This window comes from Lytechinus variegatus, chromosome 11 (assembly GCF_018143015.1).
Source record: "Lytechinus variegatus isolate NC3 chromosome 11, Lvar_3.0, whole genome shotgun sequence".
NCBI classification, from domain to species: Eukaryota; Metazoa; Echinodermata; class Echinoidea; order Temnopleuroida; family Toxopneustidae; genus Lytechinus; species Lytechinus variegatus.
Genome location: NC_054750.1, coordinates 7051108 through 7069524, shown reverse-complemented (window position 1 = coordinate 7069524; position 18417 = coordinate 7051108). Strand labels below are relative to the sequence as shown.

At 38.0% G+C, this 18417-nt stretch overlaps 1 protein-coding gene across 1 annotated transcript in view; it reads right to left on the bottom strand.

Annotated features, from left to right (window-relative positions):
* Nucleotides 1–868: 868 nt before the first annotated feature.
* The window catches only part of LOC121424042 (zinc finger protein 37-like), a 34167-nt gene continuing 16618 nt past the window's right edge, over nt 869–18417 (bottom strand). The window contains exons 2-4 of the mRNA XM_041619619.1: nt 7414–7533; nt 5260–5352; nt 869–3261 (exon numbers count right to left, since the gene is read on the bottom strand). Coding sequence (XP_041475553.1) covers nt 914–3261; nt 5260–5352; nt 7414–7533 — 2561 coding nt within the window. The 3' untranslated portion in view covers nt 869–913. The remainder of the gene's footprint in view (nt 3262–5259; nt 5353–7413; nt 7534–18417) is intronic.

Below are 18417 nucleotides of genomic sequence, written 5' to 3'. Positions count from 1 at the left end.
CCTAAACATCTGGCTTTCCTAGCGAAATAGATACCTTTTTTTCATTATTTTTGTGTTTTTGACAACCTTATCAATGTGCCCTATCTTGAAAAAGACATCCTATTTACGTGTTTTTTTTATCGCGCATGGTATCCACTCGTCAATGTAAGTGGCCCTCCGATGCTCCCTGTATATTTTTAGCTGCTCTGAAAAGACTTGAGGTTAATGTAAATGGTTTACAATCTGGGTTTTTTTTCACCAAGATTTAACCCTAATACGACAGGTGGGGGGGGGGGGGGCTGATTCAGCCCCTTTTCGAAATACATCCACCATGTGTTGTTGAGTAGATTTTTCAAAATGAACCAGTCGTTTTTACAAAATATATAACTCAAATAATAAAAACAATTCAATATCAATACAATAAAAAAAGGAGAGCTTGCATTTTTTGTTGATTCGCTATTTTGCAAAATTAATGAAGTTTAACCCCATCTTTGACCGCGCTGCTCGCTGACTTTTTATTTTCAAGTCTTGCGCAACTTTTGAGACCAATTTTGCGTCACCTGGGTACGTGGTTCCAAAGTTACGCAATGTTATGTTAGTGCATGTCAGACCCAAAATTGCTCAAAAACGTGATTTCATATACAAAGTCAATGTAAATTGTGTTTTCAACCAAAAATCATAAATGTATGAATATTTTTAGTTTTGCTGGCCTAAATGTATGTATTTTATGCGGCGCCTATAGTCTCACTTTGCTTCGCAGGTGAGACAAAAACTAGATGCACTACTGGAACATGTTCTTAGCTACATCGGGATTTAGCTTTTATCAAAAGAAAGGCCGAGGAGCACCAGTTGTGTGTAGTCATGATTTTCATCATTTTTTCATTTGCAACATACGAACAGATCTTGGTATCGACTGCATAGCCAAACTATGAATCTAAGCATTCATCATTTCTAGAAGTGCTTCCTCAACTTCTCCATCAGTGGCAGCAGAATCTTCAATATTCCCAAATTCTGCACTTTCCCCTTCATATGCAGCAGCCCCTGACTTTGCTGGTGGAGGTGACCTTGCACTAGGGACATCAGCCACTGCCGACTCTGCGGACTTGGTGACTTCGGGATTCATCCGTGATAGGACTCTCTTCAGGGTGATCTTATGTACTACATCCAGATGTCTCCTGAGCGCCGGCATGTCAGAAAACCCTCGGTTACAAATCCGACATTCATGTGGTTTCTTGTCCTGATGGGTATACATGTGTTTGGTCAAGTTACCCTTTGTTAGAAACGACTTGCCACACACCTCACAAGTGTGTGACCTGATGTTATTATGCCAATCCAAATGCACTTTCAACTTATATCGAGTTCGAAAACACTTGCCACACTGTTCACATTTAAACGGCTTGGCAGAAGCGTCACTGGAATGAATTTTCATATGGGCATTCAGGAGTGTCGCACGCTGGAATTTCTTTCCGCAAACCTCACATTTGAAGTTGTAGACATTGGAGTGGACGGTATTATAATGCTGTTGAAGGCTTCCCTTATACTTAAAAGAAGCTCCACAGAGATCACATAGACTTTGGTGAACATTGGAATGGACCGTTGCTTTGTGGTTTTTCAGAAAATACAAAGCGACAAAGCCTTTTCCACATTCTTCACATTTAAATGCTCTATCTTCTTTACTATGACACAGTACATGCATTCTCATCTTTTCAGCAATGTAGAAAACTTTCCCACACAATTCGCAAGGGTATGTCTTCTTTTTGGTGTGCTTAGAATTGACATGTTTTGAAAGGCCACTTGCAGTATCATAAGTTTTATCACACCATTTGCATTGAACTTTCACTGTGGATTGGTTCTTCTTCCTTTCTTCAATGTCTGCATGGGTTATTACATGGGATTTATATTGGCTCTTATTTGTGAAAATTTTACCACAGGTACTGCACTTCTGATAAAAATATCTACATTCCTTATGGCTTTCAAAGATGTGCTTCCGTTGAAAATGAATAGAGGGAAATTCCAAGTGGCAAATGCCGCAAACTAGTTTCCCAGATTTTCTTGACTTTTTTCTGCCTGTCTTTGTTCCTGCTTCCTGGGAGTCACTGCCTTTCTTGGAGTCACCGCCTTTCTCTTGTTCATTTGCTTCACATGGTTCACCCCTTCCGTCTTGATTGCCAACAGTCAACGTACTGTCCTTCTCTTCAAGCTCTACCTCTGGCACAGGCAGCACTGGTGTTTCTCGGTCTCTACAGTCTATTACAGATTCTCCACTAATGATTGGGGTATGTGACTCCTTTTCACTATCCCAATGTACAGACGACCCTTGACCAGTACCATTGGGATTATCACATAAAGTCTCTACAACCTGGTGTTCATCGGAATCATGTCTCTGCTCTGCTGTCCCTACATCTGAAGTCACAGGAGAATTCCCAGATTTAATAGTCATTCTCTTCAACGTATCATATATTCTTAGCTTCAGATCAGGAAGGACTTGTGTCTTCAAATGTGGAGGTGTATTTGTTCTGTCACTCTTTGTTTGTGTTTTCTCTTCCTGCACATCTCTCACAATTCTTTTCTTCTTCCTCGCCACTGTCTGCTGCTTTGTTTGCTCTCTTAATTCTCTGAGGTTTTGAAGTCTGCCAGATCGCCTTGCAGGTGGCTCATTAGTTTTCCTTGCATTCTTCTTCGAATTCTTTCTTGCATCCTTCTTTGATCTTTTCCTACGACCCTTCTTTAAACTTTCTCTTTCATCTTTCTTTGCATTGCTTTGTCTTTTTGTACTTTTCAGACCTTCCAGTTTTTCAAGAAGTTGAGAGGAAGTGATGTCACAATCATGAACATCACGTAGGTGTTTAAAAAATGGGAGCTTCATACGAAAGGACCTTGTACATTGGTCACAGTTGTATACTTGCTGGGTTGATTCTTTAAGCTCTTCACAGTCCTGCACTCTGTGCAGATCTAATTCCCATGTGCTGTGAAAGACTGCATGGCAACTAGGGCAAGGGTGTTCCTCCCTTAGCTGTTGAGTTGTACTCGGGTGGACACCGTCTTCTGCTCCCATGGCGTCATTGTCATCTGTATCATTGGATTCTGACATCCATGCTGAGTAGTTCCCATTATCCTCATCATCACTCTGTTCTTTCTCAGCACTTTGCTGTTGTGGAGCAGTAGAAGGTTGAGCAGTTGCAGGTGTGGCAGTGATCTCTTGGCTACAGACACCATCCTTGGCTTGTCCTGAATCAGCATGTTCTGTCTCTTTATTCTGTCCAACATCTAATTGAATAGTCACTGAAAAAAAATAATGAAATCCATCTGAAATTACCCACTACACACCTAATGAAAACAAAAATTTAACTTTCATTTGAAATAAACTGTTTTTGTTAATAACCCAAATTATGTTTCAATGGGCGCTGGAAATGGCATACAATGGCATTTCACTTTCTGCCTTAAGAAATTATGGGGTTATGCAAGCAAGGTTACTATCGCCCTTCTTTTTATATTAACCACTGACTAAATAATGGTATTAACCCTTAAGGTGAAACGGATCCAACTACCAGTAGACTCAAACTACCAGTAGACTCAATAGTCTAGAATAGACTAAACAATTTGAATTTTGTAAATGACCTCACCATCAAAGGCAGGGAGTAGTTGGGGGGTGAGGTCAGATAATCAAACTCTGGCCAATTCACCAGAGAAGGTAGAACATTTTATTGACTGAAAGAATAGTGTAGATCAGGGAGGGTAATACACACACACATGCATTGGTACTATGAATAAATGAATTCACCATATGATCTATATTTTGAGCACAACACAAATGTTTTAAGGTGACCAAAAACACATCTCTTGAATGCAGATATGGTAATTTAAACTGAGGGAATTTCATTTCTATTATAACAGAATCATTAACTATGATATAATTTTTTGAACAATAATATTCCAAATCTAATTTGCAAGAGGACTGTCCTGTAATAGACAGGGAAATGTAAGTTTATGGGGGAAAATAGCTCTGGGAATGTGCACTTACTACTACTACTGGGCAATTCCATAAAATGATCAACCTTTTTTGTACATCCGACCCCCATTTTTCTTAAGTCTTACTTCATTTCATTAACTGACCAAGTAATGAACATTTGAGAGCACTACATACTATCAAACGAACCAGAAATCAGGGACAGAAAATTTCATGAAAGTCCCACATATTTCATGGAATTGCACTACTACTGCTACTGCTACTACTACTACCACCACCACCACCACCACCACCACCACTACTACTACCACCACCACTACAACTACAGTAAACTACTACTACTACTACTACTACTACTACTACTACTACTACTGCTGCTACTACTACAACTACTACTGGGCAATTCCATAAAATGATCAACCTTTTTGTACATCCGACCCCATTTTTCTGAAGTCTTTTACTTCACCACATTAACTGACCAAGTCATGAATATTTGAGAGCATTACAGACTATCAAAAGAACCAGAAATCAGAGACAGAAAATTTCATGAACATCCCACATATTTCATGGGATTGCCCTACTATGACTACTACTACTATGACTACTACTACTACTACTACTACTACTACTACTACTACTACTTCTACTTCTACTACTACTACTACTACTACTACTACTACTACTACCACCACCACCAGCACCACCACCACTGCCACTACTACTACCACCACCACAACTACAGTAAACTACTAGATGGATTCTCGCTTGTGTACTGCTATAACTGAAATATATTATCACTTACATCAAAGATATAAAAAATATTTTCTTATCAGATTTTCACTCCCACGGGCATCCTTAATGCAATTAGTGATTATGGACCTCTACAATAAACAGCATTTGCTGATAGGGTACGAGTAGTAAATAAATAAGAATGTATAATTCTGATTAAGCTCCTGCACATAGAGTGGAATTGCCATGACCTCCTGACTATGACCTTGTGAGTGTGACCCCAACCACCAACTCACATCCTATAGGAGTCACTCCTTAATGCAACTATGAGTCAAGTTTGAATTTGATCTCTAAAATGTTTCTTTAGTTATCATAATAAAAGGACATTTTCTTGTATGTAATGATAACCTCTGTGACCTCCTGTGTGACCTTGACCTTAAGATGATCATATCATTCTCGCTCCAATGTGAATACATTCACCCTATTTGAACTTAATCCTTCAAAGCATCTTTCACCTATTGATTAATTTCAATGTTATATACAACTATCATTATACAGGAACATTTAGCTCATTACAATCTAACCTTGTTTCTGAGTAGCTGATTGATGGTCATCATACTGAACAGTAATCTGTGCGAATCCAAGCTGTATCAGAAATGAAACTGCTGCATCTTTCTCTGTGGAAGTATAAAGAGGTCATTACATACATGAGGACATTTTACATAAACTGTTATAGCAAAGTCACTTTTCCCCTACGGCGGCTGTACGGCGAATTGAAAACCACTGTTTTAACATATTTTGGTACCATCTACATATACATATAGGTGGTTTAAATAACAAGTGGAATGCCTCTGGCCGTCTCACCTGCATCACGCGGTTCAATATAGCAGCAGTGCTGACTTTGCATACTACTCTAACTCGCACAAGATGTTCAGTGATACATGGTTACTCTTATGTCCTCTTTTTATGAACTAGACCAATAAACTTACAGAGATATGATGGTTATTCAACAAAAAACCCCAACATGGCCAAAGTTCATTGACCTTACATGACCTTTGACCTTGATCATGTGACCTGAAACTGGAACAGGATGTTCAGTGATACTTGATTACTCTTATGTACAAGTTTCATGAATCAGATCCATAAACTTTCAAAGTTATGATGGTAATTCAACAGATACACCCAATTCGGCTAAAGTTCATTGACCTTTGACCTTGGACATGTGACCTGAAACACGCACAGGATGTTCAGTGATACTTGATTACTCTAATGTCCAAGTTTAACGAACTAGACCAATAAACTTTCAAAGTTATGATGGTAATTCAACAGATACCCCGATTCGGCCAAAGTTCATTGACCCTAAATGACCTTTGACCTTAATCATGAGACCTGAAACTTGCAAAAAATGTTCAGTGATGCTTGATTACTATTATGTCCAAGTTTCATGAATCAGATCCATAAACTTTCAAAGTTATGATGGGAATTCAACAGATATCCCCAATTCGGCCAAAGTTCATTGACCCTAAATGACCTTTGACCTTGATCATGTGACTTGAAACTTGTACAAAATGTTCAGTGATGCTTGATTACTATTATGTCCAAGTTTCATGAATCAGATCCATAAACTTTCAAAGTTATGATGGGAATTCAACAGATATCCCCAATTCGTCCAAAGTTCATTGACCCTAAATGACCTTTGACCTTGGTCATGTGACGTGAAACTCATGCAGGATGTTCATTGATACTTGATTAACCTTATGTCCAAGTTTCATGAACTAGGTCCATATATTTTCTAAGTTATGATGACATTTCAAAAACTTAACCTCAGGTTAAGATTTCGATGTTGATTCCTCCAACATGGTCTAAGTTCATTGACCCTAAATGACCTTTGACCTTGGTCATGTGACATGAAACTCTAATAGGATGTTCAGTAATACTTGATTAACCTTATGGCCAAGTTTTATTAACGAGGTCCATATACTTTCTAAGTTATGATGCCATTTCAAAAACTTAACCTCAGGTTAAGATTTGATGTTGACGCCGCCGCCGCCGTCGGAAAAGCGGCGCCTATAGTCTCACTCTGCTTCGCAGGTGAGACAAAAACCAAGGGGAGAAATATAGAAGAGGGGGAAGGGGGCAGAAGGGAAAGGAGTTGTGAAGCTGTGTGCAGCTCTTGCATGCAGTGCTTGCACTGGACAATTTGGGCAGGGCTGGGGAACTGAGATGTGTCTTAACCATGTCTTGCGAGTTGGCCAGGGCAGCTTCTGAACAGAACTGTTGTCATCCCTAGTATCTAGAACACTGAAACTTAAGTCTGTGTAACGGGATCATCAAAAACCCCGAACCACCAATGTGAGTGGCCCCCGCCCCCACCTACCCACCCTTTCCGGGAATCTACTCAAGTCTGTTTACTTCTCCCTACCTATCCCCCTACATTGTATATTTCTCTCCCTCAGTAGTGTTAACCTTTTTGAAAGGGTCATCCTTAGATTTTGTGTTATATAAGAATTTAGCATTTTACTTTAAAAAAGGAATGATGGTGTTCCACAAAGCCTTGTCTTCTCCATCATGCACTCTAGTGTCATACAAACTCACAGAGGGATTAAGATAGATCTAGCCTTTTTGTTTGTTTTTTGCATATTGGATTGAAATTCTCTTGAAAATAGGTTTTCAATGTTATAGTTTTTAACAGATCTTGCATACTCAGTATTCATATAAACACAGCAGAGAAAGCTTACCAACAACAGATGCATTTCCCATGGACCACTTCTCAACAACCTTGGAACTCTCTATTTGGAACTTTGACATCACAGCCTTATCATCTTCTGCTGAAATGAAGCTCCACATGGGAGTAGAATCTGAGATGGAAAATTGGGAGAAAAAATACACACTTTCAAGTTATCACATTAAAGACCACATATGAAAATAGTCATTCTCAGTAAAAGAACTGATAATGACAATGCAGTGAGATATGGTATTACAATAAAAGATAGCATCGTCACAATCTGTTTAATAGTTTACCTCTATTTTGCTATTCCCTGAGTGTATTGTTTTGGTTCATGGTTTCATTGGCATGCCTACCAAATTGTGCAAGCACTTCAATTGTATGTGCATAATGATAGACCTTCATCCATATAATCGTGGTAAGTGCATAATGTCTGTTTTCACTATTTTCTTAGTAAGTTATTGAGACCCCAATCTACCCCAGTCCCATGCCTATGTCTAAATGCACGGTGGACTCCTGGGCTCACGGGCCAAAGCTCCCTGGGTTAGTTGCCCCGAGGCCTACCTCAAGCGAAGTTCGTGCAGGCTCCACTCCACTTCACTACCGCCACACTACACTCCAACATCCCAAGTTTGGGATGGTGAACTCGATCAGATATTCCGAGTGACAAAGGTGGGATTTTATGGGGGGAAAATATAAAATTCATGGAACATCACGATCTCTAAAAACAATTAAAACTAATATTCTTTTATTTTACACAAAAGCTTTAATTCTTTTCCATGCTTCTATCGGTCTCAAAATTGGTGATTTAGAGCCAACATGAAGTTCCTCACATGCATAAATAATTCGCTGCCGATTTCAAAACATCGCATGCGCAGGGATCTGAGCTCGGACCGGACCCAGTACCTCGCACATATCGCATCCACATGCGATGTTTTGAAATCGGCAGCGAAGTATTTATATGTGTGAGGAACTTCATGTTGGCTCTAAATCACCAATTTTGAGACTGATAGGAGCATGGAAAAGAATAACCAAGGGAGCTCAGGCTCACTAACGGAGCCCAGGAGTCCACCATGCATTTACCATAGACATGGTACAATGTAGATTGTGGTCTCAATAACTTGGAAAGAAAATAGTGAAAATAGAAATTATGCACTTACCACGATTATATGGATGAAGGTCTATTGTGTGGCAGTATCCTGACATCGAGGCACAGACTGGAACCTCAAAAAAGGCGAGAAGCTCTGTTGCAATACCTCTCCTTTTTTTTTAAATTCATTACAAAATGGCTGATCGAGACTGGGGTAGGAGGAGAAAACTTTATTTTTTTGAGGTTCCATTCTGTGCCTCAATGTCAGGATACTGCCACATGATAGACCTTCATCCATTATAATTGTGGTAAGTGCATAATTTCTGTTTTCCCAATTTTCTTTACAAGTTATTGAGACCACAATCTACCCTAGTCCCGTGCATTTATCACGGGTTAGGAAAAGAAGTGAAACTCTGAAACTCTGAAGTGTAAAGTAAGAATATAAGTTTTATTTTTTAAAGATCATGATGTTGCATGAATTTTGTTTATTTCCCCCCCCCCATAAAATCCCAACTTTGTCACACGGAATATCTGATCGAGTTCATGGTCTCGAAGTTCGGGTTGGTGGAGTGTAGTGTAACGGTAGTGAAGTGCAGTGGAGCCTGCACAAAATTCGCTCGAGATACCCTAGCACAGCGACAAATTGTGCACAACAGATAGCTCGTCGTTTCAAGCTCGTCAGGGGGGCAGGGATACGTCCTTTGCATAGGTGGTGGCTTGTCAGGGGGGGGGGCAGACTGCCCCCCCCATAGGTACGCTAGTGGTTGAGATGTTGTCCGTTTGGGCAAAATGTCTGCCTGTTTGTTGGACTGGCACCTGTTGCAAAAATTATTAAGCTGATGGAATCAGAAAGTTCCAACTGTTTCATGTCATACCGACAGTGACAGGATTTAGCGGTTGTAGGTATAAATCGTGCTCTAACGCTCTAAAACTGTGTTCTTTATCAAAAAGTTGTCCTTCATATTCATTTTCGCAAAAGAATATCAAGTTTTCAATCAATATTGTCTATAGTTATCCTGTTTATGATAAAAATACTTAGAAATTGGGTAAGGTTAGGGTTATCAAATTATCAGGGCAGAAAATATATTTTTTCAGTTTGCGCGTCGAGCTGGCATTATTTGATCTGTGAGATTATGTTTTTAATGACATTCATTCTATTCACATCAATATGTTATTAAACATTGCTGTATGAATTATAAATAGGTCTATAGTTATCAGGTGGATAATTTACCGCTACACACTGATCATGCGGATACTGTTTTGTAAATTAAAGGGGAATTTCCCTTTGATAGAAAAGATTGTGAAAACATAAGAAAAATAATTTCAAAATATCGATGGTGTTATTTGAAAAAAACAATTGGAGTTAATAGAATTTTGAATGCTTGATTTGTGACGTCATAAACAAGCAGTAGATGTATATTCTATGTAATATAAAATGCCAAAATTTCCCATTTTTAATGGTCCGTAATGACCCACTTTTTTCTTTTTGGAACGAGTACGAAGTTATCTGATATACTGAATGAACAATAAAAGTCATTATCACATGTTTCTTGGCATTTCATTTACTTTTTTACCATAATTATATCCGATAGCTGCTCGCAAAGGCCTAAGCCGTCAAAAATTATTAAAGAAAAATCTCACCTTGATTTTTTTTTTGGTGGGGGATGGATTTTCCTCGAACGCATACCAATTTTTCAAATTATTTGTTTCTGCTATTTTCATAATAAAATTTAATTGAATTCACCTTTGCACTACTTAATTTTTTCAAAGACAAAATAACGAAAATTACATTTAGTCATCATCATCATCACCAACTTCATTCTCATCATCATCACCACTACCACCATCATTATCACCATCATCATCACTGCCACCATCACCACCACCATCATCATCACCAATTTCATCATCAAAAAAAAAAAAAAAAATTATGCGCCGAATTTGCCAAATCTCTGGTAGAAAACCCCCATTGTCGCACTTGGTTACCACCTAAAAAGAAAGTTTACATGATGTTAAGAAACACCCCCAAATTCCAACAATTTAAATGCAAAACAAACCGCTATCGTAATAGTTCCCTGCCCTATCTTATCGATCTACTAAATGAAACTTAAGTGTTACGATACTGCAACAAATAACAAGTAAATTTGATTTAAATTTCCTTTTTTTTATTACAGGAAACAATTATACATAAATAAAACAAATAATGATCTTACATAAATCTCTTGAAGTGTCCGATGTAAAATCCCGAAGTGATGATATTATATCCAAGTAATAATCCAAATGATAAAATCCTAGTTGACTGGCAAAAATTCACAATGATGGCGATGATGAAACTGATGTTGAAGTCCGATGAATAATAAGAGTCACTGCAACGAGTTGAAATGTCCGTGAAGACGATGTTGATGATGATTAACAGTCAATTTCAGCAATCCATGGGTTGAAGCGTGTTCATTGAACAGGTTGATGATGTTGATGATCTCGATGAGAACTGATAATTTCTCAAAATAACTGCAAACAGTTCATTGATGCATAAACTGCTCTGATCTGGTGAAGTGATCTCATATGATGTGATGTGATCTCCTGCTCTCACATGATGTGATGGTGTGATCTAATATGATGTGATGATAATCTTGAAGAATCCGCCAGCTTTATATCAAATTTCAATCTAATCTAGAAGCTTCTAAAAAAATGTCACCACCATAGAAGGTTCTAGCACCTTCTTCCAAAAGAAAATTCTCCTATAATGGAGCAGTCAAAAATCCAGAAGACTCTTGAATGACCTTATTGAAATCAAGAGTGTCAATAACATAGCTAAGCCTATTGTTCCTAATCTCTATTCAGAAATAACAATACAACTCCTTGGCTTTTAAATAGGCAAGGCCTGCATAATAAAAAGACATTCTTGAATGTTCTTTACAATTCTTGGCTATCCTTAAAGGGAAATAACTAATAGATAAATGTAATTGCCTTTTAAAATTCTTTTACAATTATTCATATATGTAACACCTCCCCCACCGGGGAAAAGAAAGCTTTACCGTAGTAAAGGTTTCTTTATGATTACTTTTTCTTTTAACTGTTCAAAGTCATCTTGATAAATCATTTACAGTTATCGTGTACAAAGATATAGTACTTAACGAACATGTTAAAATAAATGAACATCAAAGATGTTTTCTTCAAATGACACACTTGGTCAAAATCATGAATAATTTCACTTTTTATACTCTTGATAGAGCATCAGCAATTACATTATTCTTTCCCTTTATGTGTACAATTTTCAAAGGGAATGGTTGGAGCATTAGGCTCCATCTGTACAGTCTTTGATTCTTTGTTTTGAACTTCTCCAAAAACACAAGAGGATTGTGGTCTGTATAGACTGTAATCTCTCCATTGGTTAGATACACCTCAAACTGCTGAAGGGCTAGTACGAGACTCAGGGCCTCTTTTTCAATAGTTGAGTATTTCTTTTGAAACCGATTGAGTTTCTTAGAGAAGTAGCACACTGGTTTTTCGATGCCTTCTTCATCTTCTTGGAGCAATACTGCTCCTACTCCAACATCACATGCATCAATAGCTACTTTGAACGGCTTTGTGAAGTTTGGAGCTGCCAAAACAGGCTCATTCACCAAAATGGCCTTTAATTTCTCAAACGATCTTTGACATTCGTCAGACCAAACATACTTCACTTTTGCCTTCAGCAGGTTTGTCAGAGGACTAACCACTGTACTGAAATTTGGAACAAATTTCCTGTAGAAGCCACTCATACCTAAGAATCTGAGCAATTCTTTCTTAGTTGTGGGAATTGGGAAGTCTAAGATAGCTTGTATCTTGATTCAGATGATCATTCCAAGTATCACTGTATACTAGGATGTCGTCAATGTATACGACACAATTGTCAAGTCCGGCAATCACTTGATTTGTCAACCTTTGGAAGGTTGCTGGTGCATTTTTCATTCCAAAAGGCATGACTTTGCATTGAAATAAGCCTTCAGGTGTGACAAAGGCTGATATCTCTTTGGCTCGGTCAGTCAGTGGCACTTGCCAATATCCTTTAAGCAAGTCTATCTTTGTGATATAGGCAGAATTTCCAACCCTATCAATACAATCTTCTAACCTAGGAATTGGATACGAGTCAGTCTTAGTTACTGCATTTACCTTTCGGTAATCAATGCAAAATCTCTGAGAGCCGTCTGGCTTTGGAACCATTACAATGGGGGAACTCCAACTACTCTGACTCGGTTCAATTATGTCATTATCTAACATAAACTGTATTTCCTTATTCACCATTTCCAACTTGCTTGGATTGAGCCTATAAGGATTCTGTTTGATAGGTCTTACATCACCTACGTCTACATCATGTACAGTTAAAGGTGTACGACCTGGTTTGTCTTTACATATATTCTCATATTCTCTTAACAGGCCAGATATATCATTTCTTTGATCTTCAGGCAGGTGTTTTAATGCCTCATCCATGTTTCCTAACATCTCTGAGTTAGACAACTTTACACCACATGGTTCGTTCTTAGATACATCTGTATAAGACAATTCATTATCTGTCTTTCCATAACATTCTTCTTCATGTACATCTACATGTTTTTCTTCTTCTTTGACCTGTGTTGTACCTATTGGCTGACTAGCCTCTCGCTCAAAGTATTCTTTCAACATGTTTACATGACAAACTCTTTGAGACTTTCTTCGATCAGGGGTACTGATCACATAGTTGACATCATTCAATTTCTTTTTGACTATGTAGGGACCACTAAACCTAGCTTTCAAGGGCTCACCTTGCAAAGGCAACAACACTAATACTTTGTCTCCAGGCTTGAAACTTCGCTCTTTTGCATTTTTGTCAGCTTGAGCTTTCATTTTTCCCTGCGACTCTTTCAAGTGTTCCTTAGCCACGTCACAAGCTTTTGAGAGCCTTTCTCTAAACTTTGACACATAGTCTAGAAGGTTTACATCATCATCCTGAACCATAAACCTCTCTTTGATAAGCTTTAGAGGACCCCTAACCTCATGACCATAGACCAATTCAAATGGACTGAAACCTGTGGACTCATTCGGGGAATCCCTGGTTGCAAACAGTAGGAATGAGATCCCTTTATCCCAGTCATCGGGATAGTCTTCACAATAAGCCCTAATCATGGTCTTCAAAGTCTGATGATAGCGTTCTAACGCTCCTTGGGACTGTGGGTGATAAGCAGAGGACTTGATCTGCTTTATTCCCAACTCCTTCATAACTTGCTGAAATATTCCTGACATGAAATTTGACCCTTGATCAGATTGAATTTCCTTGGGCAGACCATACCTAGTGAAAAACTGCACTAACGCCTGCACCACTGTCTTTGCAGTGATACTCCTCAAAGGTATCGCCTCTGGAAACCGTGTAGACAAGTCCATAATCGTCAGGAGAAATCTGTGACCCGACCTCGTTCTGGGTAAGGGTCCGACACAATCAACAAGAACCCTAGTAAAAGGTTCATCAAATGCAGGAATGGGTATCAATGGAGCAGGCTTGATAGAAGGCTGTGCCTTACCAATAATCTGACATGTGTGACATGTCTTACAGAAATGCACAACATCTTTGTGCATCTTAGGCCAATAGAAATGCCTCATAATTCTATCTTCTGTCTTCCGAATACCGACATGACCTGCCATAGGTAACTCATGAGCCATTTTCAGAATATCTGTGCGGTAACAAGGAGGAACTACAACCTGGTGAATTATACACCAATCTTCATCAGCTGGTCTCCGGGGAGGTCTCCATTTCCTCATCAAAATGTCATCTTTGACATAAAAGCACTCAGGTACCTTATCAGCCTCAGCCTCAGAACATGCTTTTTGTGACAAGCTTTTTAATTCTGGGTCTGCCTGTTGTGCCTGTACAAGGGAGGATTTACTAAACAAACTATCATTGTTAGCAACAGAGCCTTCAACACTATCCCCATTCAAATCCTTGAAAAAGGTTTCAGCTAACCAGACATCAGTACTCTCCTCTACATCAGCAGATTCCGCATCATCCTTTTCAGCTCTACGAGTCTGAGACCTAGTAACAACACAATCCGGGAAAATCCCTGGAAAATCTTCCTGCAACAATTCAGTTTCAGCTACCTCAACGGGCTTCTCCGAAACTACTGGAGACGCAACAACTCTATCTCCAGCCAAGTCGTTTCCTAACAAGAAATCAACACCTTCCATGGGTAATTCTGGAACGACACCAACAGTCACAGGACCACTAACTAGGTCACACTTTAAGTCGACCTTATGCAAAGGAACCGACATGAAATTTGGGCCAATACCTTGAACTAAGACGTTGGCATTCTCTGAACTCTCCGGAGGAAGAGCCGAATCCCCTGGCACCATCAGGGACTGTGCAGCCCCTGTATCCCTAAGGATCACCACTGACCTACCAGCAGCACCAGTCGAACAAGGGGATACTTCACCATCATGCAAAAAACTTCTAAAAGTTTCATCAACCTGCTTGACTTTATCAGCAAATACCAGAGAAACACTCTCAACATCTCGATTGGGCTCTGATGGAACAAACTCCATCGAGGGAACACTTGTTTGCTTGACAAAACCCATGTCTTTCTTAGTTTTGGTTGGCATTCCAACCAATTTCCAACACGATTCTTTCAAATGTCCCGATTTATGACAATGAGTACAAATTTTGGAACTACGACTCTCAGACCTTTTGGTTGATTCTGTGCCCCCACTAGCCTGATTCTTGTTAGCGTCTTTGTCCTTGCTTGCATATTTTCCCTCACTAGGTTTATTGTGGGATTCAAATGACCCTTTACCTTTCTTTTTCCAATAATTTTTGAAAGGAGGCCTATCTCCACTACCTGTATGTGTGACCTCAAATTCATCAGCTACTATGGCTGCTTTACTGACTTCAGTAACTCTATGGTCATCTAAGTGAGATTTAATGCCAAAAGGAAGACTCTTTTTGAATTCTTCTAGGAGGACAACTTCCCTAAGGTGAACAAAATCTTTGTCAACTTTCAGTGATCTGTACCACTTATCGAACATCATTTCTTGTTCCCTAGCAAATTCAACATATGTCTGGCCTGATTGTCTTTGCATGTTCCTAAATTTATGTCTGTACGCTTCTGGTACCAACTCATATGCATTGAGAATTGTTTCTTTTACTGTAGCATAGTCACATGATTGCGTTTCAGAGAGCGAAGAATAGACTTTTGCAGCCTTTCCAACGAAAACACTTTGGAGGAGAAGAGTCCAGTATTCCTCAGGCCATTTTAGTCTCTTAGCCACTTTTTCAAATGACACAAAATATGTATCAACTCCCTCTTCATCAAATTTTGGCACAAGGCGAATGTTCTTCGCCACATCAAAGCCTTGGGGAGATTTATCTTTAGCAGAGTTAGTATTTGCATGAGCTAACTCCATTTCTTTCAATTTCAACTGGTACTCTAATCTCATCTTCTCCATTTCAATGTTTTCTCTGATTCTTTCCTTTTCAATCTTTATTTTCTCCATTTCAAGGTTTTCTTTGATTCTTTCCTTCTCAAGGTTTTCTTTAATTCTTTCCTTTTCCAATTCAATGTTTGCCAGTTGGATCTGAGCATCCTCTGACATATTGATAGAAGTTTCAGACTCCTCTGTAAGCTTCATGTGACTAGCTAACAAGTCAATTATCTCTGCCTTCTTTAAACCTGGGGCTAGAGATACACCCAAATGATCACAAACTGTTATCAAATCATCTTTCTTCAGTGACTTCAAATGATCATATGACAATTCTGTCATTGCAAGAAATTCTTCAACATCAAATGTAGCCATAGTGAATATACACAAATACAAGCAAGTAATAACACAGTACAGTATATTCTAGAACTTTCCAAAATGTTTCCAATTCAAATTGGCTTTTGTTTCAAATTGGCTTTCGTTTCCTGAAAAACTGTTTTTAGTTTCAAATTGGCTTATACAAATTTGGTTTTCGTTTCAAAATTGCCTTGGCTTGTACAAATTTGGTTTTCGTTTCCCGGACAACTGTTTTTTTTTTGTTTCAAATTGGCTTGTACAAATTTGGTTTTTGTTTCCCGGACAAGCCCCCAAAATTATTTGTTACGATACTGCAACAAATAACAAGTAAATTTGATTTAAATTTCCTTTTTTTTATTACAGGAAACAATTATACATAAATAAAACAAATAATGATCTTACATAAATCTCTTGAAGTGTCCGATGTAAAATCCCGAAGTGATGATATTATATCCAAGTAATAATCCAAATGATAAAATCCTAGTTGACTGGCAAAAATTCACAATGATGGCGATGATGAAACTGATGTTGAAGTCCGATGAATAATAAGAGTCACTGCAACGAGTTGAAATGTCCGTGAAGACGATGTTGATGATGATTAACAGTCAATTTCAGCAATCCATGGGTTGAAGCGTGTTCATTGAACAGGTTGATGATGTTGATGATCTCGATGAGAACTGATAATTTCTCAAAATAACTGCAAACAGTTCATTGATGCATAAACTGCTCTGATCTGGTGAAGTGATCTCATATGATGTGATGTGATCTCCTGCTCTCACATGATGTGATGGTGTGATCTAATATGATGTGATGATGTGATTGAAAAAATCTGCAGCTTTATATCAAATTTCAATCTAATCTAGAAGCTTCTAAAAATGTCACCACCATAGAAGGTTCTATCACCTTCTTCCAAAAGAAAATTCTCCTATAATGGAGCAGTCAAAAATCCAGAAGACTCTTGAATGACCTTATTGAAATCAAGAGTGTCAATAACATAGCTAAGCCTATTGTTCCTAATCTCTATTCAGAAATAACAATACAACTCCTTGGCTTTTAAATAGGCAAGGCCTGCATAATAAAAAGACATTCTTGAATGTTCTTTACAATTCTTGGATTTCCTTAAAGGGAAATAATAGATGAATGTAATTGCCTTTTAAAATTCTTTTACAATTATTCATATATGTAACATAAGCAAAACATTTTTTTAAATATAATAAAGTAATAATGTACTTCAATTTTAGCTTATCATATGCCGAGATAAAAACACAATATCAATATATGGTTTGTTACTTTTGTTTTGTATGATACTGTATTTAATTTCCTTCCCTGGAATCAAATGATTTTTTTTCTTCCTTGACCGAATCAATTTACTAGACTTAGTTTCATACTTCTCATGATCCTTTTACCTTACAATCTTATGTTTGCATGATTTACAATATTTATTTGTGTACCTTCATATGTTTTCCAGTTAGACGAGCAGGCCATTAAATTCCAAGTCCACTTTTGTTTCTTGATTTATAATTGTATTCTTATGCTTTGTCCTTTTCTCTCTCTGTCTCTCCCCCCTCTCTCTCAATCTCTTTATCTTTACTCTCATTTTTTATCTGTAACTGTTCTCCATTATATTATCTGTGCTTCTAATGTTACTTTGCGAGACATTATGTTATTTCGATATTGTGAATTCAAATTATAACGCAAACGTTTTACATATATGAATTGCAATTATTACATTTTTCGGTATATTTCGTTTTCCTACATATACACATGTATGATTCAGTTTCTTCTTCGTTTCTTTCATTTCCCTTACCTTCTGCCAACTCATTCAAGCCTTTTCATTCCCACTTCTCCACCCCATGATTTATCCTTTTCTAAACATCTCTCCCTCTCTCCCAATTTTCCTTTCTCTTATCCTATATGTCATCCTCTCCTTCCTTTCTATGTTTCTTTCTCTCTTGTTCTCTTTCTCTATGCCATCCTTTCAACCTTTAGTCTGTTAAAAGTTGTATTTAGTCTTAAGATGTAGTTATTTCATATTATTATGTAATCGAATTGTGAAAATGATGTGTAATCAAATTTTTTAACATTACAATTGTAAACTTCATGTTATTCAGCCTTTGGGCTGCGATATGTTGTTTTTGCCAATAAATA